Here is a 23,735-nt window from a genome sequence, read left to right as displayed (position 1 = left end):
AAATGCCAATCCTGCAATGAGACCTGCATGAGTACAGGAGTCAATATGCATGGATGTGACTACAATATCAGGGCCCAAGGCCTGGTTTACATTAGGGCTGTCGATTAATCACAGTTAACTCATATGATTAACTCAAAAAAATTAATCACGATTAAAAAAATTAACCACGATTAATCGAACTCTTAATAGAATACAAATTGAAATTTATTAAATATTTTGATGCTTTTCTACATTTTCAGATATATCTATTTCAGTTACAACACAGAATAAAAAAAGTGTACAATGCTCACTTTATATTAGTTTTTATTACAAATATTTGAATTGTAAAAATGATGTAAAAATAGTATTTCAATTCACCTCACACAAGTACTGAAGCGCAATCTCTTTATCATGAAAGAGCAACTTACAAATGTATTTTTTTGTTACGTAACTGCACTCAAAAACAATGTAAAATTTTAAAGCCTACAAGTCCACTCAGTCCTACTTTTTGTTCAGCCAATTGCTCAGACAAACAAGGTTGTTAACATTTGCAGAAGATAATACTGCCTGCTTCTTGTTTACAATGTCACCTGAAAGTGAGAACAGGCATTTGCATGGCACTTTTGTAGCTGGTGTCACAAAATATTTATGTGCCAGATGCGCTAAAGATTCATATGCCTCTTCATGCTTTGGCTATCATTCTAGAAGACATGCTTCCATGCTGTTGATGCACATTAAAAAAAAAAAGCATTAATAAAATTTGTGACTGAACTCCTTGGGGGAGAATTGTATGTCTCCTGCTCTGTTTTATGGACATTCTACCATATTTTGCATATTATAGCCATCTTGGATGATGACTCAGCACATGTTGTTCATTTTAAGAACACTTTCACTGCAAATTTGACAAAATGCAAAGAAGACTGATACCATTGTGAAGTTTCTAAAGATAGCTACAACACTCAACCCACGGTTTAAGAATCTGAAATGCCTTCCCAAACCTGAGAGGGATGAGGTGTGGAACATGTTTTCAGAAGTCTTAAAAGAGCAACATTCTGATGCAGAAACTACAGAACTCAAACCACCAAAAAAGAAAATCAACCTTCTGCTGGTGGCATCTGACTAAGATGATGAAAATGAACATCTGTTGGTCCACACTGCTTTGGATCATTATTGAGCAGAACCCATCATCGGCGTGAACGCATGTCCTCTGGAATGGTGGTTGAAGCATCAAGGGACATGTGAATCTTTCGCGTATCTGGCATGTAAATACCTTGCGATGCCAGCTACAACAGTGCCGTGCAAACGCCTGTTCTCACTTTCAGGTGACATTGTAAACAAGAAGCAGGCAGCATTATCTTCTGCAAAAGTAAACAAATTTGTTTGTCTGAGCAATTGGCTGAACAAGCAGTAGGACTGAGTGGACTTGTAAGCTGTAAAGTTTTACATTGTTTTATTTTGAATGCAGGTTTTTTTGTACATAATTCTACATTTGTAAGTTCAACTTGCATGATAAAGAAATTACACTACAGTACTTCTATTAGGTGAATTGAAAAATACTATTTCTTTTGTTTTTTACAGTGCAAATATTTTTAATAAAAATAAATATAAAGTGAGCACTGTACAGTTTGTATTCTGTGTTGTAATTGAAATAAGTATATTTGAAAATGTAGAAAACATCAAAACTATTTAAATAAGTGGTATTCTATTATTGTTTAATCTCACGATTGTGATTAATATTTTTAATTGCTTGACAGCCCTAGTTTACATATAAAGTCTCAACAATTTCACTAAAGCTCTGAAGTTAAACCAATTTAATTAAAGCCACTTTGTGTGTAGACACTCTCATATTAATTTAACTTACACAAAATAAAATAGGAGGAAAGGTACAGTATTTAAGAAGTCGGGGGAGAACAATTTTACAAAACAATGGATGAGGATGGGGTGGGGGCAGCAGGAGAGGAAAAGGAAAAAGCCTCCTGAAAGAGAGAAAAGGCGGTTTTATAGAAGTGTATTTAGAGCTGGTGAAAGGTGCTGGTCTGACAGCCCTCAAGACTGTCAGTCTCCACTTCTCTAGCATGGGCAGCGGCACCAGCGTGCCCAAGCCCTAGCATATAGGGACCCTGACCCGTTCTGGGAGGGTGGGGGGTGGAATCTCAGTGCTAAGTCAGTCCTTAGCCCTGCTGCTTGGACCCCCACCCGCTTACTATGCTTCTGTGCAAATGGGGCTAGTCCCCCAAAACCCGACACCTTCCTCCTCTGCCACTGGTACCTCGCCAACCCAGACAGGATCCCGTGTCTCCCTGGACTGGAGATGCCCAAAGGACGAAATGGGATTTCCTTTTCTGGGACCCACCCTCCCCAGGGCTCAGTGTGGGGGGCATCAGGCTCCTCCACTCGCCAGGACAGTGTCTGCGACCTAACCGTCCCCTGGTCGCCCCCCCCCCTGCACCTCACAACGGGTCTCCCCCAGACAGTGACAGGCAGCTCCCTAGGACCCTGTCACCCCACACCTTGCCAGGCTGTGACCTGGGTCCCCCTCCAGGACCCCAGGGATGGGGGGGCAGCCCTGGGGGTGGCTACTTCCCCCAAAGGGCGGGGGGCCTTGATGGGGTCGTCCCCTCCCCCAAAAGGAGGGGGCATTAGTGGGATCACCCCCTCCCCCAACACTCCCTCTGTGGCGTGGGGGGACAGTCCTGGGGCCGGCTACTTCCCCCAAAGGGGGAGGCGTTAGTGGGGTCGACCCCTCCCCCAAAAGGGGGGGCAGTTTGGGGTCGGCCCGTCCCCCAACACTCCCTCAGGGAGCGGGGCGGGCAGCCTGGGGTCGCTCCCCAGAGGACGCAGCCCCCGGGGTCGGGGCCCAGCAGGACGCAGCCCGGGTCCCCCGTTCGCGGGCCGGGCCGGTCTCAGCCCCGCTCCCGCCCAGGGCCGGGGCCGCACCTGGATGTGGCGGCAGGCGGAGGCGGCCTGTCTCTGCTCCTCCAGCCCCTGCTCCAGCAGCCCCAGCCCGAAGGCCAGGCTCAGCCCCCGGGCCCCCCGCGGGCCCCGCAGCAGCAGCTGCCGCCGGAGCCGCCCCGCCAGCCCGGACACGGACTCGCGGAGGAAGCGGTAGCGGGCGGGCGGCGGCGGTGGCAGCAGCCCCCGGGCCGCCGGGGCGGGCGGCAGCCGGGGCGGCCCCCAGCGCAGGAGGAGCCCGCGGCCCAGCTGCAGCCCGCGGCCCAGAGCCTGTCGCAGCGCCATGGCCTCGCTCGGCAGCGCCCGCCTCGGCCCAGGCCAGGCCCGGCCCCTGGTTACCCGGGGACCCGCCCGCTGTGACGCGCCCGGCCCGGCCCGGCCCCTGGTTACCCGGGGACCCGCCCGCTGTGACGCGCCCGGCCCGGCCCGGCCCCTGGTTACCCGGGGACCCGCCCGCTGTGACGCGCCCGGCCTGGGGTATGTGTGTGTGTGTGTGTGTGTGTGTCAGTCACGGCAGACGTGGAGTGTGTTGGGGGGTGGGGTCACTACGGGTAGGACCAGGCATAGGGTGCTGGTGTGTGTGTCACACTGGGTACGGATTGTGTGTGTTGGGCGTGGTGTGTGTGTGTGTCACTGCGTACGGGTTGTGTGTGCTGGGTGTTGGGCGTGTGTGTGTCGCTCTGCGTACGGGTTGTGTATGCTGGGCGTGGTGTGTGTGTGTGTCACTGCGTACGGGTTGTGTGTGTGGGGTGTGTGTGTGTCACTCTGGGTACGGGTTGTGTATGCTGGGCGTGGTGTGTGTGTGTGTTGCTCTACGTACGGGTTGTGTGTGCTGGGTGTGATGTGTGTGTGTGTGTCACTCTGGGTACGGGTTGTGTATGCTGGGCGTGGGGTGTGTGTGTGTTGCTCTGCGTACGGGTTGTGTATGCTGGGTGTGGGGTGTGTGTGTGTCATTCTGGGTACAGGTTGTGTATGCTGGACGTGGTGTGTGTGTCGCTCTGAGTACGGGTTGTGTGCTGCGCCTGGTATGTGTGTCGCTCTGAGTACCGGCTGGGTGCCGGGCATAGAGTGTGTGTGTTACTCTGAGTGTGGGTTGTGTGTGTCAGCCCTTTTGCTGTGTGTCAGTCTGGGCTTTGGGTGTGTGCTCTGCATCAGGGTGGATAAAAATCAATGATTTTTTTTATTTAAATCAGATTTTTTTGATAAAATGCTTTTTGAGGAAAAAACCTATCTAAAGATAGTTTTAACTAAGCTACATTATAGCTCAAAGATATCTCATCATAGAATAGGGATTATAAATTCTAATTCTATAGTATGAGACAATATATTCATGTAATGTTTAAGAAAAGTTTTATAAATGAGTTCTAATAGTACATGGATTAGGGACCCAAATTTATGGGGTTCCACAGTTCTTCTGTATAGATTATTTAGGTTAATCTTTCTATGGGACTCAGTGCTCAGTTTAGAAGATACCATCAGAGATGCTTAGTTTTGCAGTTCTCAAACTGTGGATTTGTGTCTCGAAAGGTAACATGCTTGTTCACAGCAAAAATGTTTTAAAATAAATAATATATAGATGTGAGAAATAACAGACCTCAACCCTATTGTCCCTCTGCAAATTTGTGTACACAGAATCAATCCCTTACCTCTCTCTAAAAGTGCAAAGTTTCAAAAAGTTCAATGAATAGAAGATTGTTGGGGACGGAATAGATCTGGACAAGGAGAAGTCTGGAGATAAATGTGAGAAGTGAGGGACATATGCTTGTTTTGTTAAAATATTATATGTTTGCTGTTGAAGAAAAAAATCCAGAATACTTAATGTTGTTGTTTTAGTTAAATAAAACAGTTTAAATGTCTGTCTGGTGATGTTCTCTTCCTAATACAGCATGGCAAGAAAATCTCTCAAATATTAATGATTAACCTGTTGAATTGGAGATAGTTCATCTCCCAATGACTTTATAAATATCTGCTTCAGTTACCTTTGGTAAATGAAATAACCAAACAATCATTCATTTTCTGATATAGCTGTAAAACTAATTTGAAAAGTTTTCAAAATAAATCACTGTTTAAAAATGTATAGAGTGTACCTTCTAAAAATGAAACCTACATCTATCTCTGAGTTGTGAAGAATATGTATTAAGGTTATAACAACCAACAAGAATGCACTTTTAGGTAGAAAACCAGGATTAAATCAAGTCTTCCTGACTAGTGATTTAAATCAATTTGATTTAAATCAAATCCACTCTGCTCTGCATGCTGTGTGTGTTACTGTGAGTACAGGTTGTGTACTGTGTTACTCTGGGTAAAGGTTGTGTATGCTACAGGCAGCTGTGTGTTGCTCTGGGTATGTATTGTGTACTGGGCATGGTGTGTGTTGGCCTGGGTATTGAATGTGTACTCTGCATGCTCTGTGTTGTGCTTTTTGTGGATTGCAGACTCAGCTTGGTGTGTGTTGCCCTGCGTATGGACTGTGTATGCTTCATGCTGCCATGTGTTACTCTGCATATTCTGTATTGCCCTGGGTATGGATCTCTTCATGAAGTATGGTGCCCTGGGTATAGATTGTGTACTCTGTATGCTGTCGTTGCACCAGGGATCACTGCTGTATACTCTCTTGTTGTGTAAAAAGAACAGGAGGACTTGTAGCACCTTAGAGACTAACCAATTTATTTGAGCATGAAGCTTTCGTGAGCTACAGCTCACTTCATCGGATGCAGTGTTACACTGAGGGTAATACTGAATGTGTACTCTGTTATGTGTTACTCAGTGTTGTGTGTTACCTGAGGTATGACTGCATATATAGCTTAAATGCTGTGTCGTTCTGTTTTACCACTAAACTTCTAGGAACTAAAACCACATATGAACCACACAAACCACAGTAAAACCACACACTTTTGTGTGGCTCTGTTCTGTAATAAAACATCAGTTTGATGGAGTAGTGGAATTAGTGACCACATTTATTCTGTTTGGACATTTACAGTAACATATAAATAACCAACAGTGCTTCATGATTAGAAAAATTAACCCATTTTTGTTCACTTCAGATCATTTCATTGTGCCTAACGTAGCACAGTCATAACATCATATTACTCTTGAGACAGAACTTCTAGGGTATTGTCTGGTTCTCACCACTACGTTCCCTTTCCCATCCATTCTCTCACACACACACACACAAACAAAATCAAGAAAAATAAACTAAGGGTAACTAAGAGGAGGATGTTCACAAAGTGTTGAAAATTAAGTTACAATAAACAGCGTAATCTAAATTGCCCAGTTTACTATAGGCTGTTGCTTACTAATAACCTGCTTCATATATGAACAAGATAGTCTACTTTGAATTTATTAAACCTTTAGTTTCTCTTCTCTCTTATTTAGTTTTTCTTCTTATCTTTACAAATAACTAGTTTACATTACAGAATTCCTGGATTTGTATGATTTATTGATCTGTGCAATTTTGATCAACAGTAGTGATGGGCCAGAATTAAAACTCCGTGTTAAATTCTCCTCCATTGGAACTTTAGAGGTTTGCATAAAATGAGATCTGGATCCCAACCAGAACTCAATGAATCTTTAGTTTGGTTGTTCTCTAATCACTAGTAAAGAAGTGTACAGCATATAACTTGAGGTAGGAAGATGTGGGGGAGAAGGTGCCCCATTGTATTTGAGTAATATGCTTCAGAATAATGTGGACCCTCTAGTGTATTAGAACTTACATTCTGACCTTATATGAGACTCTTAGGCCAGTCTCAGTTAAACCAGTATAAATCTGGAGTAACTGCATTAATGAATAGTATTTGGCACTATAAAAGCATTTCTCACCCAAGTGTCTCAAATCACTTTGCAAAAAAGGTTAATGCATCATTATCCAGGTGAGGAAACTGAGAAACAGAGTGGTCACGTGACTAGCTCACATGGTTTCGATCAACGGGCGTTTTCCCATGCAAAATGTTTTGTTGACAAATTTCCAACCTGCTCTAACCATGACATCATACTGCCATGTCTGCTAAACCGAATTTGTGAACGTTTGGGATTGGCTGATTCACAGTGAGGCAGATCTGGTTCTTGCCACCCCTTCCCCAGGCCTAGTACAAATGGAAATTATTTGCACTGGAGTTCTCTGAGGATTAAAGAAGTTGAATAACATTAAGAGGCAGAGTTGGGAAGTATCTGAAATAAATCTTTGTCCTGCAGACAGAAAGCATATGATTGTCTAGAGGTTCTTTACTGCCATTGCAGATCTCTTCAGAACTTCTTCAGATCTTCTGGTCCAAATGACAGGGGCAGGAGCTCTTGAAGAGTCTTGACTATATAGGTCCCATCTGGCTTTGTCATGTAAATGTCCCAGTCTCTACTGAACTAGAAAAAGAGTCAGAGAACTGTATGTGAATCACACTTGTGCAGAACTGTGAATTGTTCATTGGTATTTACCCAATAGTGAAAACTAGTTAAATAAACCATAAGCAGAAACAATATGTGTGTTTTAAAAAAATGTGGTATCTGTCAAAGTGGCTGGCCATTCTTTTTATGTTTCATTGTCCCATATGATGGTCCTGCACTTCAACCCAGAGGTGGCTGCATTTCACGGGTGGGTGAAGCAATTACTGATCTTTTTATTATATTATTTTTATAGTGCACACAGGCCCTGATCCTGTGATCAAATGTGTCTTGTGCCCAGGTAGATCCAAATGCAGGATCAATGCCAAAGCATGCCCAGCACTTTACAGATATGCAATAACACAAGTCACTGCCATGAAGAGCTTACTCTTGAAGGCCATGATCATGCAAATTATTCCTTATGGGTTGATCCCTGCACCTACGGGGAGTCCGCTTTGCACAGGCTCAGGAATCTACCCACCCAGAACTTCAGGAGCAGAAGCTAAAAATGCAGTCATAAAAAGAGTCACACTCCTGTAGCTAGTCTTGCACAGAGTCATTTGCTAGAATATTTGCAGAAAGTGGGGGGTGAACACAGTTAAAGTAAAAAGAAAAGGAGTACTTGTGGCACCTTAGAGACTAACCAATTTATTTGAGCATGAGCTTTCGTGAGCTACAGCTCACTTCATCAAAATGAGTATTCTGTTAACTTTTTTTTTACTGCAGCCGGCACCTGGCCCATTGCCCATTAGATTTTGTCATTGTTCGGCATGTTAACACTTGGCTATTTGGCTTGTGTTTGGTTTGTTTCACCATCTTCCTTTTTTCTTTTTGTTTATTCTGGTTGGGGTTTGTTTGTTTGCTTAATGCTTTTGTATTTTCCTAACATTAACTTTGCCTATTCAGACCCCTTTCTCTCCCTGTTCCTATCCTGAGCCTTCTGCCGTGTTTTACACCAAGAGCTCCTTAACCCTCCTTCTAGCTCCCTGCCTGAAGGTCACATCTGACCACTTGTCCCACTTTAGGCTCTTGGCAAGTTCTTAAAGCAACCTCTTCCTTGGTGCAAAGTTTGGAGGCCTTTATAATATAAGCACATTAATGAAACTCTGAGCAACCTTTTAAAGCCTCTACCAGTTGCTAGATTAGAGCCTGATACTTCATTTCTTGGAGAGCCAAAACTGGCTTAAACCTCCAAAGAGAATTTCAGATGCATAAAGTACACGGGATCAGGCCCTCAGGGAACTTTACCTTTGAAATAATGCTGCTTATCCATGTAGGGAATCTGCCATCAGTTAAACATTAGCCATTGAAGTCATGCTGAAAACATTAAAAGCAGCTTCATGAAGAAAATGAACTCTGTGGAGCTCCTAAGAGCCCTGTGTTTCAAAATACTATAGCATTCTACAATAATGGCCCTAAATGCTGCAGGCTGAATCTCGAGCTGACTTCTGCAGATAGGCAGGGCCCAAATGCAATGGAAATGTTGCATCCTTTCTGCATTGGCAGACTATGTAACACAGGGAGCCCCCAGGCTGAACTCTGAACCCCTCCTGCATCTCTGCAGTCCACGTGGCCTCAACCAGAGGGGGGTGGAGGGAATGGATGCTTTGGTGACATAGCTAATAGATTTCTGCAATGCCCCAGACCCTGTGCTTGAGGGGAGCACCAGTCCTTATCTGATACTTCCCCCAGTATCCACAAGCTGAGTGCCTAGAAAACCCCAAAGTATATGCTGGGGCCAAGGATTCCTTGCCTCATCTCTGTCATGTTTCCGTGCATTTTTACCTGAACAGAGCCCTTGCACTCCAGCTTGGCTCCCTTTTCATGCTTTGGTCCTGGAATAATGCAGTTGTGAGCTGTAGGGTCAAATCTGGCTCTAGTGTAAGCTGCATTGAAGCCACACCTACTTACACCAGAGCTGAACTTTCCTTCTGTTTCTGCCCTTGAAAACACACTGTGGTCAGCACTCAAGGGATTAATATTGTTTCCAAACTTGGAAGCCCTTGTTTACTGACCCAAGAGCTTCCCTCTCCTTTTGTCATTCTCTACATTCCCAGTTTGGTGCTGTGGGGTGCAGGAAGTGGGACACTCACAATTTTGCACATCTCAGAATGTTTCCTTACTCTGCAAACTTTTGAGCTATGTCCCCTGACATTTCAGAGTGAGCATTGTGGGGTCTGAAAGAAACAAATGTTCTCACCCAGGCAGGTGGGTGGGAATTAAAGCAGTTTAGTTTCAGCTGTTGAAAAAGAAAGCAAAAGTTGTTTACCTCTCTCATTACTTGTCTGCAGGCCCCACAGGGCACAATAAAGTCATCTTCAGTGTTGCTATCGAAGGAGAATAGAATGCAGAGGTCAGTCTAGCTCATGACGGAAAAACTGTCTACCGTTAATGCATCAGATAAATAATGTAGTTAATGCATCAAATAATAACAAACAGTAGTTAGTAAATAGCACTTTGATTGCTCTTTCTACCCATAAATCCCAACGTGTTTTGCAAAGGAGGGTCAAGATCATTGTCCCTATGTGACAGACGGGGAAACTGAGGAAAAGAGAGGTGAAGTGACTTGCCCAACGTCTCCCAGGGCAGTAGCTGTGACAGATAATGCAGCCCCACACATTGCGGACCAGACTGTATTAAATCTATGAATGGTTTATGTATGATTGTGTTATACTCTATGGGGGAGGGCTATCAGAGCACCTACAGGAACTAAAGACCGTGCTGGTGACGGGATGTGTGTGGGGGGGTGATTAAGGCAAGTCCCTCTCTAGAAGTTCTTTAACATCAGTGAGGTACCACTCCCTGGAGTGGTTTGCACATACTGATTCAAACTGGGTTTTCCAAAGATTAGCATACAAAGAAAGGACTTTTTGGTATAAAGGGATGCCCTTGAACTGATACAGTGCTTGCCTACTGATCCAGCAAATATACAGGACCAAAGGGGGCCCCACCCAGGCGGAAGGGTTGGAAATACTTGGGCTTACTAGGGTCTCAGAAGACTGATGAGTGACTCCTGTTATATTTGGTGTGTGTTTTATTGTTTTTATTATGGTTTCTCTGTGGTGCTTTTACCTTAAGAATAAATGTGCTCACTCTGTAAGGCATTCTCTCCAGCCCTCAAATCATTTTTGTGGCTCTCTTCTGCACCCTCTCCAATTTTTCAACATTTTTTTTAAAATGTGGCCACCAGAACTGGATGGTGTATGCCAGTATTGGTCTCACCAATGGCGTGTTCAGTTACATTCACCTCTCTCCTCCCACTCAGTACTCCCCGGGTTATACATCTGAGGATGGTATTGGCCCTTTTTGTCACAGCATCACACTGGGGACTCATGTTGAGTTGCTTGTCCACTATGACTCCTTTTCAGAATCACTGCTTTCCAGGATACAGTCCCCTACACAACAGCACACAGGGAGGTTCTATGGAGCTGGGCTCCACACTGCACAGGGTTCAGATGCAGGGAACATTACAAGGCTGGGAAAATCCACTCCAGGCTTTTACTAACCGGACCTGCAGTAAATCCCCACAGATTTGTGTGTTTGGAGGGGTGAGGGTGGGAGGGTTGATACCACATGGGCAGCAACTTTCTCCCTGGCCATGACCTTGTCATGTCTTCCCAAAACCCCCAGAGGTTTCCGTGGAAAGAGGGGATGTTGCTATTTATGTGCATCTCATCCTCTTCTGCGTACATTGGCCATTCTGTGCTGGTATTTATTCCGTTTTCATCTCTTACTGGGAGAACCCCATAGGGAAAACACTGGCCCATCAGTCTGGACTTTACTAGGATTCTGACACCTGTGTATCTATCTCCAAGTATCTGAAAGGTGTGAAGATCAAGGAAGGCATAAGAATCATTTGGTGATGGGGGGACATAAGATTATACTACTGGGAGTAACGGGGTGAAGTGAAAGAATGGTGCATTTCAAATGAATATTAGGATCAGCTTTCTAATCACAAAGTCTGTTAGGATGTGAAATACCCTCTTGAAGGAGGTGTTGGAAGGCATTTAAAAAACAAGCCTGGACAAAGCACTCAGGAGTACCTCGTAGCTAACAACTCTGCACGGGATGAACTACATAACCATATAGCTTTTACTCATTTCTAGTGTTGATGATCATTGTGTGTAGACAAGGGATCTGCTCCTTAGCAAGCACCAGGTTAATATAAATATAGAAACCTGCTCATTATCCCTAGAAATATTCATGAACATTTGAAAGGAGAGACTAAAACAAAGAGAGGATGTCGGGTGATTGTTAAAATTCAAACCTACAATTTCTCTCTCTTCATTATCCTTTTTCATGAATGTGGCCCCTTTGTTCTGAATAAAATTAATTCCTTGGCTCTGGTTACTGACATGGATTGTTCCCAAGTAGTATAATTTGACATCTCTTCTGCTTTTAGTCTATTAGGACAAAATGTTCTCAACAACTCCTCACTTGCTCTGTATCAAGCCAATAATTAGGAGCCGATAGACACATCATAGAACATAAGCTCACAGTAAGGACGAACTAAATAGCAGCCTCCAGTTTTAGGTGACCAATTTGAAAGTCTCAACTAGATTTCTGGGATGGTTGCATTCAATCTTTAGTTAAAGGCCCACAGCTGATTTTTGCATCTCCCTTGGGTGCTCACTTGGGCCTGAATTGTGCAAACTGGACCCCTGTGCCCCGCTGAGTCCTGTGAGGTCCTGCACAGATCAGTTTGCGGGATCAGGGTCCCTCAAATGGTCCTACTCACTTCTGTAGGACTCTTTGCATGAGTAAGGGCTGGCAGGACCCGGACCTCAGTCTTAAAAGCGGTTGCAATGTAGTTTAATGATAATCTCGCAAAACAAAACTTTCTAATCACTTTTTTCTCCCAGTCTTCAAAGTTGATGCTGCAAAAATTAGGTAAAAGGGAAAGCTCATTTTGAAAGGATGGCAATTACCTCTTGCCACCACCGAGAGCTGTACGTGCCTGTGTGTTTAGAGCGCACGAAGTAGAGAATTAGAGGAAGAAAAGTGTTGCGCAGGTTTCCTGTCCAAGCACATTCTGAAATGATTCAAAGGGATATGATTCAGAGCTGTGACTTACCTAGCAATGGCCATGGCTCTGAAATTCACGTACCCTTCTGATACGGCTTTCTGAATGGCGGTGCGTTCAGCACATATCCCCAGGGGGTAGCAGGCGTTTTCTACATTGCAGCCTAAAGGAAATACAGAGCACGTTGTTACTTTTCAGACTTGTCTGACAATAAATACAATCTCGGCTACCGATGCAGTGCCCTTCATCCAGGAATGCTCTACAAGGTCACGGACAGGAATCACTGCACCCAGCACTGGGGTGGCATATGCACAGCCGCATGACACAGCAGTGTGAGGGGAAGTGGAGAGCATGGTGCCCAGCTGAAATTGCAGATGGGATTTAGGGAGGCAGAATGTAATTACTCCCACTGCAAAACGGGCAGACCCCTATGGGCTAAACCACCTAATTATGCCCAGCTATGAGAGCACTGTGTATCTGAATACATGTAAACACAGAGTTAAGGGATACAGTGCCAGTAGATGGCCCTCAAAAATACACAGCCGAATTGTTGAGTTTTGTAGGACCAAGAATACTTTTTGTAGCACACTGCAAATAGTTTCTTTTGTGCAGCTTTTTACATTAGCTCTTAAAATGCACTAGTACAGGGGTAGGCAAACTACAGCCCAGGGGCCACATCCGGCCTTCAGACGTTTTAATCTGGCTCTCGAGCTCCTGCCGGGGAGTGGGGTCGGGGGCTTGCTCTGCATGGCTCCCAGAAGCAGTGGCACGTCCCCACTCCGGCTCCTATGCGTATGGGCAGCCAGGGGGCTCCACGCACTGCCTCTGCCCCAGGCGCTGCCCCTGCAGTTCCCATTGACGAGCAAACAGGGCCAATGGGAGCTGCAGGGGCGGCACCTGCAGATAGGACAGCGCACAGAGTCGCCTGGCCATGCCTCTGCATAGGAGCTGGATGGGGGACATGCCGCTGCTCCCGGGAACTGCTTGAGGTAAGCGCCACCCGGAGCCTTGACTCCAACCCCCTCCTGCGCCCCAACCCCTTGCTCCATCCCTGATCCCCCTCCTGGCCTCCAAACCCCTCAGTCCCACCCTCCTGCACCCATGAGCCCAAACCCTCAGCCAAAGCCCTCACCCCCCAGCTGCACTCCTGCCCCAGCCTGGAGCACCCTCCCACAGCCTGAACTCCTAATTTCTGGCCCCATCCCAGAGCCCGCAGCCCCAGCCGGAGCCCTCTCCCCCTTCTGCATCTCAACCCCCAATTTCGTGAGCATTCATGGCCCACCATACGATTTCCATACCTAGATGTGGCCCTCTAGCCAAAAAGTTTGCCCAGCCCTGCACTAGTATAACATAAATCAATATTTAAAATAAATAATAATTAATGACATGAGACCTGTCAAGTTTCCTTCCCCACTCTGAACTCTAGGGTACAGATGTGGGGCCCTGCATGAAAAACCTCCTAAGCTTATTTTTACCAGCTTAGGTTAAAACTTTCCCAAGGTACAAACTATTTTACCTTTTGTCCCTGGACCATATTGCTGCCACCACCAAGCGTCTAATAAATATAACAGGGAAAGAGCCCACTTGGAAATGTCTTCCCACCCCAAAATCCCCCCAAACCCTACACCCCCTTTCCTGGGGAAGGCTTGATAAAAATCCTCACCAATTTGCATAGGTGAACACAGACCCAAACCCTTGGATCTTAAGAACAATGAAAAAGCAATCAGGTTCTTAAAAGAAGAATTTTAATTAAAGAAAAAGTAAAAGAATCACCTCTGTAAAATCAGGGTGGTAAATACCTTACAGGGTAATCAGATTCAAAACATAGAGAATCCCTCTAGGCAAAACCTTAAGTTACAAAAACAGGAAAATACATTCCATTCAGCACAACTTATTTTATCAGCCATTTAAACAAAACAGAATCTAATGCATATCTAACTAGATTGCTTATTAACCCTTTACAGGAGTTCTGACCTGCATTCCTGCTCTGGTCCCGGCAAAAGACAACACAGACAGAGAGAGCCCTTTGTTCCCCCCAGCTTTGAAAGTATCTTGTCTCCTCATTGGTCCTTTTGGTCAGATGCCAGCGAGGTTATGTTAGCTTCTTAACCCTTTACAGGTGAAAGGGTTTTTCCTCTGGCCAGGAGGGATTTAAAGGTGTTTACCCTTCCCTTTATATTTATGACAGGACCTTTTAAGGCTATAGGCCAAATTCAGCATTGGTGTTAGCTGGCACAACTCCATTGAAGTCAATGGAGTCATGCTCTTTAAGCTTGCAGCGAATTCTGACCTTCAGAAGACAGCCCTTCCGGCACTGGGATTCCGCTACCACCACAACAGGGACAGAAGAATTCACCCACTGAATTACCAGCACCACTTTTAACAGCACTCAGAATTGTGATAGCAGCTCCCTCTCTTCATGCAATCAGCAGAATCCTCCGTTCAATGGCATTCAATGGGATTAGCTCACCAGAGTCCCAAAGTTAAAGTGCATTTCAGTAGTTTTGGCCATTCAGCCTTTGCCTTTCTTTAGTAAAGAGACTGAGAGGCCTTCCCCATCAGACCGTATGAACTGGAACCGTAAACCCGCTGAACATTAAACCCCACCAAATGAGGGTAGACCCATCCCCACCCCCGTATTCACTCACTATACCCAGCATACTGAACATAGCTGTTGTGTGGATAACTTACCCCATATCTCGATGTCTGTACTCTGACCGGTTAAACTTTTCCCCCAGTCGGGGAGATTGCAGATTATTATGTGATCCTTGCTCCACCGGCTCCTAAATCGAATTTTGCACCCCTTGACAATCTGTACCTTATCCCCTGACAACCAGAAACTTCTATGCTTGAACTCTGTACCATTCCTTATTTCAACATTACCTCAATAAAATTATTAAACCTGTTCTTTAATTGCCTCCTTGGATGACTGCTTTGTTATGGGGATGCAGGTGCAAGGTATTTTATACAGGGTTTGTTATTTTAAGTACTAAATGGTCCTGAGACAGCAAAGCACTTAAGCACATGCCTAATCTTAAGAAAGCAAGTAAAGTTCAGTATGTGCATAAAAGTTTGCACGATCTTGAGCCCTTGATTTGCATAAGTGCTGAGCACCTGCGACTTCAGCTGAAATCAATGAGCCCCGCAGGTGCTTAGCACCTCTGAAAAGTAAGCTGTAAAGGCACACTGCAGGTTTGCTGATGAAAGGAAGAAAAAGGATCCTGAAGACACAATATCCAGACTTTTTCCCATTGGATAATTATTTGCAAATACACCTGTACTGCCAACAGATCCCGGTTGTCGACGGGGGGGATCGAACCTGGGACCTCTGGAGCTGAGTTCATGAGCGGGATCGAACCTGGGACCTCTGGAGCTGAGTTCATGAGCGGGATCGAACCTGGGACCTCTGGAGCTGAGTTCATGAGCCTCTACTGCATGAGCTAAAAGCCACCTGACTCTTAGCTAAGGCTGCAGAGCAGACTCATTGAACTCACTCGGAGTGGACTCAGTGCCACGAAGTGAGACAAACGCCACACCCAGAAGGTGTATGTGTTACACATATTTTTCATTATTCACTTAGCTCTAACCATGAAACCTTCAGAAAAGTAGGTAGGTCTGCCCCTGAGCCCTGCTGGCTCCTGTCAGAAAGGGAGGTGAAGTCTCCTGGCTCCCCTCTTTTTCGTTCTCCCGGAAGTGAAGTGATAGTGCTGGAGTCTCCAAACCCATCTCTTTTTGACCCTTTCCTTCAACAGGCCCCAGTTTCTGATTGCACAGGGACCTGGGAAGAACCCCCAAGGGCCATCCCCATCCAAGGCAAGATCAGGCATGTCTCCCAGCCCCACAGCATTGTCTCTTTTGTCACTATGACAAAGAGATGCCTCATAGTTCACTATCCTAAGAGGAAATCCCCATCCTGCCCAGATGTCTCAACTTTGCCCAGGCACAGAGGAAACCTAGCCCAGGCTTAGCCAGCATCACAGAGGAGCTGTGACTCCAGTGGGCTCTCCCAGCCCTGACTTGTTTTGCAGCAAAGATTTGAATGCAGTCCAGGAGATCAGACAGTAGCCTCTTGTTGCTCAGCAAGGGAGAGCAATATGGCACAGGCAGGCAGGGCAGAATGGCACAGTCAGTGCGATCTGCTCTGACCCCTGACATATGCAGGATTGCCAGCCTCAGCCTTTCAAGACTCATGATTCTTTGCATTGCAATAGCAGTTAGGAGCCCCAGTTATAGGCCAGGACCCCACCGCACTAAGTGCTGCTCAAACACAGAATGAAAAGATGGTTCCTTCCTGAAAGCTTACGTTCCATAAGACAAGAAATGGGCAGATATAGACAGATGGGAAAGTCCCAGGAAACTCAGACAAAAATAATGAGTCAGGCCCCCCAGATTGGCTTGAAAATCATAAGATTCTAGCAGTAGTAGATGTGGGGTCTTTTTCTTTGCTTCCTGTGTTTTTGAACCTTTGGGGGTCACTTTTTCCAAAAACTTTTGTCTGCAGCCGTGAAGGCTAGAAATGTACTATTACAAAAATGAAAGCTGAGGTTCTCTCATGTCTCGAGGAGCTGGGCTGTTGGAAACATCGTGAGACTTGTAAGAGAAGCTCAAGGGCTGGCAACGCTGGTGAGTATGCCGTAATTTCCATAGCCTGTGGGCCCCGGCAGGGGCACAAACAAGATGGAAGCAAGGGGCTTCCCGGTTTAGTTTCTCTTGCTAGTCCAGGGCTGGAGGAGGAAGGCAGGCCATTGACAGAAAGCAGAACCAGAGACGGATTATAAACTGTGACCCAGTTTGGAAAGGACGGCCCAAATCCAAACCAGCTTACAGCTGCACAAGGCCAGCACCACATCTTGGGGAAGCAAAGGAGGACCACATGAAGAATACAGGGCAAGTTTGCTGTACAGCATTTTGCTCGTGGCACAAACCAGACGCTGCTATCAAACAGTCTCTGCCTTTTCAGGGAGCCCTGACTCCACTGCCTCTGCCTCTGCGTCTTCAGAGACACCTGAATCTCTGGGAGAGCATCGGGCCCAGCTCTTCAGGAGCTGAGGTGTTACCGTATGGGGAAGCGCGGTCCTTACTTACCAGAGAAGATCTTCCCATCGCAAGTCAGTAGCGCTGCTCCCACTGGGAAGTGACTATATGGACAGTAAGCAGATTTCTTTGCTTCCTTGCAGACGTTCAACAGGAGTTGAATTTGCTCATGTCCCACGGGGGAGGCTGTTGAATTGGAGACGTTCGGATGATTCCCCCTGGAACAGTCGTACTGCACCTGGGCCATGGTTACGCTCACAGGTATCTGCAGGACTTGTCCTTTTTGCAACTGCAGCCAGTGAGGGGAAAAACAGGTTTGAGCAAGAGGAAGTGCCAGTCTCCACTCCTGAAGAAAGTATGTGTGTAACTGTGTGTGTGTGACAAACTGACTCATAGTGTGGATGTGGTGGATGTGTCTCTGAGTGCCAGTGAGTGGAGGATTTGCATGTGTCTTCCTCCTGAGTGTGTGTGTTGCAATTCTGCTCTCTCACTCTCATCCTCTGTCAGTGGCTCTGTGATTTTCCTGTGTTGCGTATCCCTCTAGCTCAGGAGTCTAACGGTCAGCTCAGCTCTCACTAAGTGCGAGGGTGCGTTCCCAGGCCTGGCTGCACTCTCCCTCTCAGAGTGTGGAGGACAGGGTGGAGTCATGGGCAGCTTGTGAGGCGTGCTCTACGGTCTCACCAGTATCTCTGCACTGGTGCGCGTGCTGTCTCCATGAGGTGGGTCCAGAGCAAATCAGTGCACCTGATCTCCCTCCTCTCTCTGCAATGGAGCTGTCCTTCTCCACCCCGGACAGTCTGTCTCCCCGCTGCTGTACCTCTGTGGGAGCAAGCTGGGGCTGAGGATGAGCATATACCTTTGGTAGGACTCTCTGCTTGAAAAGGAGCTTTCAGGGAAGGAGCCGTCCCATGACAATGCAGCAACAAAGAAGCAACAAGCTCCAGCTTGGAGGGCTCTGCATTCATCCACACAGCGACAGGCTTCCCACACGATTGGCTAAAGCCTGCAATGCCCTGGCCGCCTGGCTCTGATTGGCTCTGCATGAGCAAAAGCAGCTTCCACCCTCTGAGGTCCGAGCTGGTTCTCAAAGTGCCTTTCAACCGCTGGAGAGCTGTCAGAGAGTGCCACCCACTTCATGCCCAGCTCTGCAGTCCCCCCCTCCTTTCAGTGCATCAGCCTGGGGCATTTTGCCAGGAGGTGAATTGGCATTGGGAGGAAATTCAGGGGGCGCAGAGGAAAACCTGCAAGGAAATGCCAGGACTACAGAAACAACAACGCGGAGTCCTTGTGGCACCTTAGAGACTAACACATGTATTTGGGCATAAACTTTTGTGGGCTATAATCCACTTTGAAAAGCTTACGCCCAAATACATGTGTTAGTCTCTAAGGTGCCACAAGGATTCTGCGTTGTTTTTGCTGATACAGACCAACACGGCTGCCTCTCTGAAAAAGGGCTACAGACACTCAGTGACAAACCCGAGCTGAAGGTGAGAGATAGGTAGGCCAGGGAGGCTGGAACAGTTTTTAATAGTGGGGGTGCTGAGAGCCATTGAACCGAACTGTAAACCCTGGATATAATGGAAACCACTTCAAGCCAGGGGGTGCAGCAGCACCCCTAGTTCCAGCACCTACGAAGACTTGGAAGGATTACATTTTTATCAATATCTGTCAGTAAATGTCAATTTCCCCATAAAAACACAAACCAATGAAATAATATTTCCAGCAATAATCCTCTAAAATGTACAGATAGGCAAAGTAAGAAAAACGCTGCTTGAGAACGCATTAGGGTTTGATTTCAGCATATTTAATGTGTATATTTTGACATGTGACATTGTCTGATTGTGTCTAACGGTTATAAAGGTTTAACTTTTTGAATCTCGGGGTCTACGGTCATTAAATAATTAATATCTGATCTCCCCTATTATCTGACACATCCTTCCCCCCCCCCATGATTTCCCACAACTGTGAAAATTTAAATTGGAAAAAAAATGCTTAAAAATACTCGATATTATCCATCAAAATGATAAAAAAATAAAAATCAAATTCTGCCAAGCCTAGAGACAGGGCACATTTGCCAAGAGTTCGGTACCCAAACTGAGGCAAGGTTTTCAAGAGTGCTCAGGAGCCAGCATGTACCCCTGCTTAGGGTGACCAGATTGCAACTGTGAAAGAACAGGGGGTGGGGGGTAATAGGTGCCTATATAAGAAAAAGTCCCAAAAACCAGGACTATCCCTTTAAAAATGGAACATCTGGTCACCCTACCTGCACCGAGCTCTCAAAAATTGGCCGGTAGGGCCCAGTTACACGTCCCGAGCACCCACAACTCCTACTGAAAGCACAAGGAGTGCTCGGCAGCTCTGTGACTCTAGGCCAACGTGTCTCACGTGTGGCCAGCGTGGACAAAGTATCGGCCCCTCCCCCTCCCTCCTTGTTGCTCCTGGATGAGGCGCCCCTGCACTGCCTCTGGAGAGAGGGGGGGCACAACGCTGCAGGAGCAAGGTGAGTTCTTGACGCACCCTGGGGGGACGGGGTTTGGGCAGCAGGCTGCAATGGTGGGACTTCAGGATCCTGGCTGTGCGGCCCCGGGCTCCAGCCGCGGGGCAGCAGGTACTGACCCCCCCCCCGGCTCTGGCCACGCGGCCCTGGCCTCCAGCTGCAGGGCTTCAGACTCCAGCCCCTGGTTCTGGCTGCGTGGCAGCAGGAGCTGGCTCCTGGCTCCAGTCCCGGGCTCCTGCCGCGCAGTGGCAGGCATTGGCCACAGACGCCGACGCCAGCCCCGGCTGCAGGCTCCCACCACAAGGCTTTGGGTGCCAATCCCTGGCTCTGGCCACGGGGCAGCAGGTGCTGATTGGGCTCCGGCCACAGAGCTTAGTCGGCCTCTGGTCCCCAGTTCCGGCCATGCAGTGGCAGGCACCGACCGACTGCTCTGTTCCAGGGCTCTTGCCACGCGATGGCAGGAGCTGACCCTGGATGCCAACCCCTGGCCACGCAGCAGCGAGTGCCGACTCCAGCCACACAGCAGTGGCGAGCGCTGGCTCCTGACTCCAGCCACGCACTCCTGGGCTCCAGCATCCAGCTCCGGGTTCTGGCTGCGGGCACTGAGCCCCAGCCCTGGCCACAGGGCAGCAGACACCTGGCTCTGGCCATGCAACAGTGGGGCTCATCACCCATCCCCATTGCCCCTGTGTCCATCCAGGCCCCCGCTGCCTCCCACAGCAACTGTCAGCTATATCCAACACACCCTCCCCACCAGAACCCTGCTGCCATCTTGGCCTTGCATCCATCCCCGCCATTGTCCTGGGCCACCACTGCCTCCCCTGGCCCCGCATCCATCCCACCATTGCCTCTGGCCCCTGCTGCCTCTCCCTTCAGCCCCCCCATCCAGGGCTCAATGGGTCCTGGGGGCTTGCTGAGAAAAGTGATATTAACAAACATGCAAATATCACGTTTCACAGCAGATTTACTAGCTATCTGTGAAAAGTGATACTGGTATGTTTGTTAATATCACTTTTCATAGACTCCCAGGTAGCTACTAAGTGTGCTCTGATATTAACAAATATACAAATATCACGTTTCATAGCAAGCCCCAGGAATTATTAAGCCCTGGATGTGTGAGGGGGGGCACTGAAGGGGAAATCAGCATTATTTTTGTTATTGAATCTGCCAGAAAAGCCTACAAATATACATTACAATGATTTGGATGTGAATCGGTGCATATATAATTGTCCTTCCTAAAGTTAATTAAGTATTTTAGGCGGTAAGTGTTGGTGCAGCCACCAGTGAGTGTATGGGTGTAGCTTTCTGGTAAAACTGCAGTGCTCAGCCAGGCATGCCCTGAAAGATGCTATGGTTAAATATTTCTGTGACCTTAAAGGACTCCCTCCCACAGACCAGATTTTGCAACAGACCTGACCTTGGGTTCTTCTCCCTCGAATGAATAACCCTGACAATTCAATGAATTCCTCGGGGCCGGGCAGGGGCTCTACCTGGGCCCCTACGAACAAGCATGGCGGCATTTGACATCCCATTGTGCTCGCTACTCTGATATAAGTGGCTAGACAAGGTGCATAGAGGGTGAGGGGAAGGGGAATAATTTGACTGTTTGGGAGGCAGTGTGGGAAGGTCGGGTCATAGGACTGGGTTGAACCTCAGGCTGGGGAATTTTCTGTGTACTTTGTGGTTATAAACACTAACCCCGGAGGAAGACACCTTGCTGACTGCAGCTGTTTTCCTGCTGACTCATTCTGCCAGCTTACCCTGTGTATGAGGAAACAACTCTCCCTCATTAGACTGTCCCTCAATAAGGCCACCTCGGTGATTTACAGGCAAAGTTGAATATCTAAATAACTAATACAAGGGCTACTGTACTGATCATACTATTTCAGCTGCTGTTTATTCCATTAAAAATTACTCTCCTCCCCCACCCCCCATTAAAGCATGGAGACTTCTGATTCATGATGATAAATGCACTCGTTATCTCTGAAAGGTTCCGTAGAAAGCAGGCAGTCATTCTGCTCCTGCTTGGCATTTAGCTGGATGGTTACTTTTAATGATAGCATTTTGCCCAGGCTCAACCCAGGAAAGGCAAGTTAGCTCCAAAATGCAGCTTTAACCAGTTATTGCTGTTATTATGATCTGTTGTATTGCCGTGCTGCCTACCAGCTGCAGCTGGGATCAGAGCCCTCTTGGTGCTAGGCGCTGCCCAAACCCCCAACCCAATTTTCCACTGAAAAGGGGTTCGATGGAAAATGTTCGACCAGCCCTAGAAGAAAACACTCTCTGCCCTTAGAACTGTACCATTTAAATAGACAAGAGAGAGAAAAGGTGGGGGTGGGAGGGGAAAACCATGGAACAGAGTGTGGATGTGACTTATTCAAGGTCGTGCAGCAAGGCGGAGACAGCACCAAGATTAGCAGCCTGGCTCCCACCGTTGTGCGGTACCCATGGGAGAACATTGCCTCTTCGGAGATAGAGTTACAGTTTTAGATTAAAAGAAATTTACACTCTAAGTATCAGTTTTCCTAGAATTTTTTTTAAAATTTTTCATCAGACAATTGAAAATTTCCTGGCCAAACACTGAACAACGTCTGATTGTTTTATTTTTTATTAAAAGTCAAAATTTTCCACTGAAAGCTTTGATGAAAGCAATTTTTTTTCTGTTTTAATTGAAATTCTCTGCAGAATTTTTTCCCCAACCAGCTCTAATCCCTTGCTGGGTGTTTGTGCACAAGAGGGCTCCGATCTTGGCTGCAGCCTATGGTGGGGGGCTGCTTTGTAATGAAGACTTCACTTTCAGTTTAAAATGCAGCTACTTAGGAAGCCCAGGGCTCAGGATCATGGTACCTGGAGAGCACATAGAAATAGACAAGCAGGTACCTCAGAGGTGCGGCATGGGTGTGAAAGATGGCCAGGGGGCACTCTCTGTTTCCACTGGTGCCTGGCACATACATGTCAGAGCCGTGCCTGGGGAGGACAGGCAAGTGAATCCAACTGAACACCAGCCTCTGTACGCAAGGGTGTGTGCACATGGGTATGCACATTGTAAGCTCAAATGCTTGTCTCTCGCCAACAGAAGCTGGTCCAATGGAAGATATTACCTCCCCCACCTTGTCTCTAGGATACTAGGGGCTCCCTCCTGCAGCCGGCAGGACCGACCCTGATAGAAATTCACTCTCACCTGATCCCTTAGGCATTCTTTCAGATCTGCTCATGCCAGGGGTTTACTCCCTTGCCACATGCTCTTCCGTGGCCGTGGAGCCCTGCGTGCAACACCAGGGTCCTTCACTATGGGAAAGTCACTGCTCGGACTCTGACGCAGGCTCAGATAAGGGGGCTGAGCTGAGGGCTCAGTGCCTGTAATAATTAACCAACAGGATCAAGAGCATTATGGGTAACCCAAGTGACAGGTAAAATGAACAGGTGTGTCAGATGAGAGCAGAGTAAGTTCCTCCTCCCTCCGTGAAAAAGCCCCTCCAGGACTTCCCCTGGAATTTCCTAATAAACCCAGGCCAACTTCTGCCCTCCTTGAGCTTGGCCTTTCATGCCTCTTGAATCCCTTTTGCTGTTCCTCCACTGAACACCGCCCAGGGCTTTCTCCTGGAAGTCCGGATTGTGTCTGTTTATCAGGGCTTGCCCCTGCAGCTCGCTTCACTCCCAGTGACTGCCCTAGGTCTCCCTTGGTTGCTTGCCAGCCTTCTCTACTCCGGCTGGGATCCCAGCTGGTCTATTGACTTTCTCTCATCCTGGAGAGTGACTGCAGACTCTCTCCTTGCCTGCAGCCCTCTTCTGCTGTCAACTTCCTCAGTTTATAGTCCTCTGCCAGCCCCTTCTCTGCTGAATTTCACTCTCAGTTAAGCCTGCCTCTCCCAGTAT

General features: G+C 47.1%; 3 protein-coding genes across 9 annotated transcripts in view; 1 reads left to right on the top strand and 2 right to left on the bottom strand.

Moving 5' to 3' along the window:
- PINK1 (PTEN induced kinase 1) overlaps positions 1 to 3,292 on the bottom strand; it is a 37,485-nt gene extending 34,193 nt beyond the window's left edge. Inside the window, exon 1 of the mRNA XM_073316896.1 lies at positions 2,917 to 3,292. Within this exon, the coding sequence (XP_073172997.1) occupies positions 2,917 to 3,216 (300 nt within the window). The 5' untranslated portion in view covers positions 3,217 to 3,292. The remainder of the gene's footprint in view (positions 1 to 2,916) is intronic.
- Positions 3,293 to 5,857: 2,565 nt separating this feature from the next.
- CDA (cytidine deaminase) lies at positions 5,858 to 23,168 on the bottom strand. Of its 5 annotated transcripts, none has more exons than XM_073316458.1 (5): positions 23,041 to 23,168; positions 17,414 to 17,651; positions 12,380 to 12,491; positions 9,575 to 9,632; positions 5,858 to 7,287 (listed from the first exon to the last, which is right to left on the bottom strand). In XM_073316458.1, the coding sequence occupies exons 2-5, from the start codon at positions 17,607 to 17,609 to the stop codon at positions 7,174 to 7,176; spliced, it is 480 nt and encodes a 159-aa protein (XP_073172559.1). In that variant the 5' UTR covers positions 17,610 to 17,651; positions 23,041 to 23,168; the 3' UTR covers positions 5,858 to 7,173. The 5 variants fall into 5 exon arrangements, with proteins under 5 accessions (XP_073172559.1, XP_073172558.1, XP_073172557.1 ...); XM_073316457.2 differs by lacking the exon at positions 23,041 to 23,168 and adding an exon at positions 18,044 to 18,515; XM_073316456.2 differs by lacking the exon at positions 23,041 to 23,168 and adding an exon at positions 18,219 to 18,513.
- The window catches only part of LOC140900003 (trypsin-3), a 32,279-nt gene continuing 28,167 nt past the window's right edge, over positions 19,624 to 23,735 (top strand). Inside the window, exon 1 of one of the 3 annotated variants that reach the window (XM_073316453.1) lies at positions 19,624 to 19,862. In XM_073316453.1, coding sequence (XP_073172554.1) covers positions 19,805 to 19,862 — 58 coding nt within the window. In that variant the 5' untranslated portion in view covers positions 19,624 to 19,804. Of the gene's footprint in view, positions 19,863 to 19,888; positions 19,971 to 23,735 lie in introns of those variants that run through there. The other 2 variants (XM_073316451.1, XM_073316452.2) reach the window with 2 other exon arrangements.

Source organism: Lepidochelys kempii, chromosome 18 (genome assembly GCF_965140285.1).
Source record: "Lepidochelys kempii isolate rLepKem1 chromosome 18, rLepKem1.hap1, whole genome shotgun sequence".
Lineage (NCBI taxonomy): Eukaryota > Metazoa > Chordata > Testudines > Cheloniidae > Lepidochelys > Lepidochelys kempii.
The sequence above is the reverse complement of the archived record's forward strand: the minus strand, read 5'-3'. Positions and strand labels throughout refer to the sequence as shown.

What these genes read in the sequence shown, in the direction of transcription:
- CDA (XM_073316455.2), bottom strand. Translation starts at nt 17,756, where the DNA reads ATGAGTCAGTTTGTCACACACACACAGTTACACACATACTTTCTTCAG. An exon ending in AGAGCCATGGCCATTGCTAG is followed by an intron (nt 9,633 to 12,379) that starts GTAAGTCACAGC and finishes CTCCTTCGATAG; the next exon opens with CAACACTGAAGATGACTTTA. An exon ending in GCAGACAAGTAATGAGAGAG is followed by an intron (nt 7,288 to 9,574) that starts GTAAACAACTTT and finishes CTCTTTTTCTAG; the next exon opens with TTCAGTAGAGACTGGGACAT.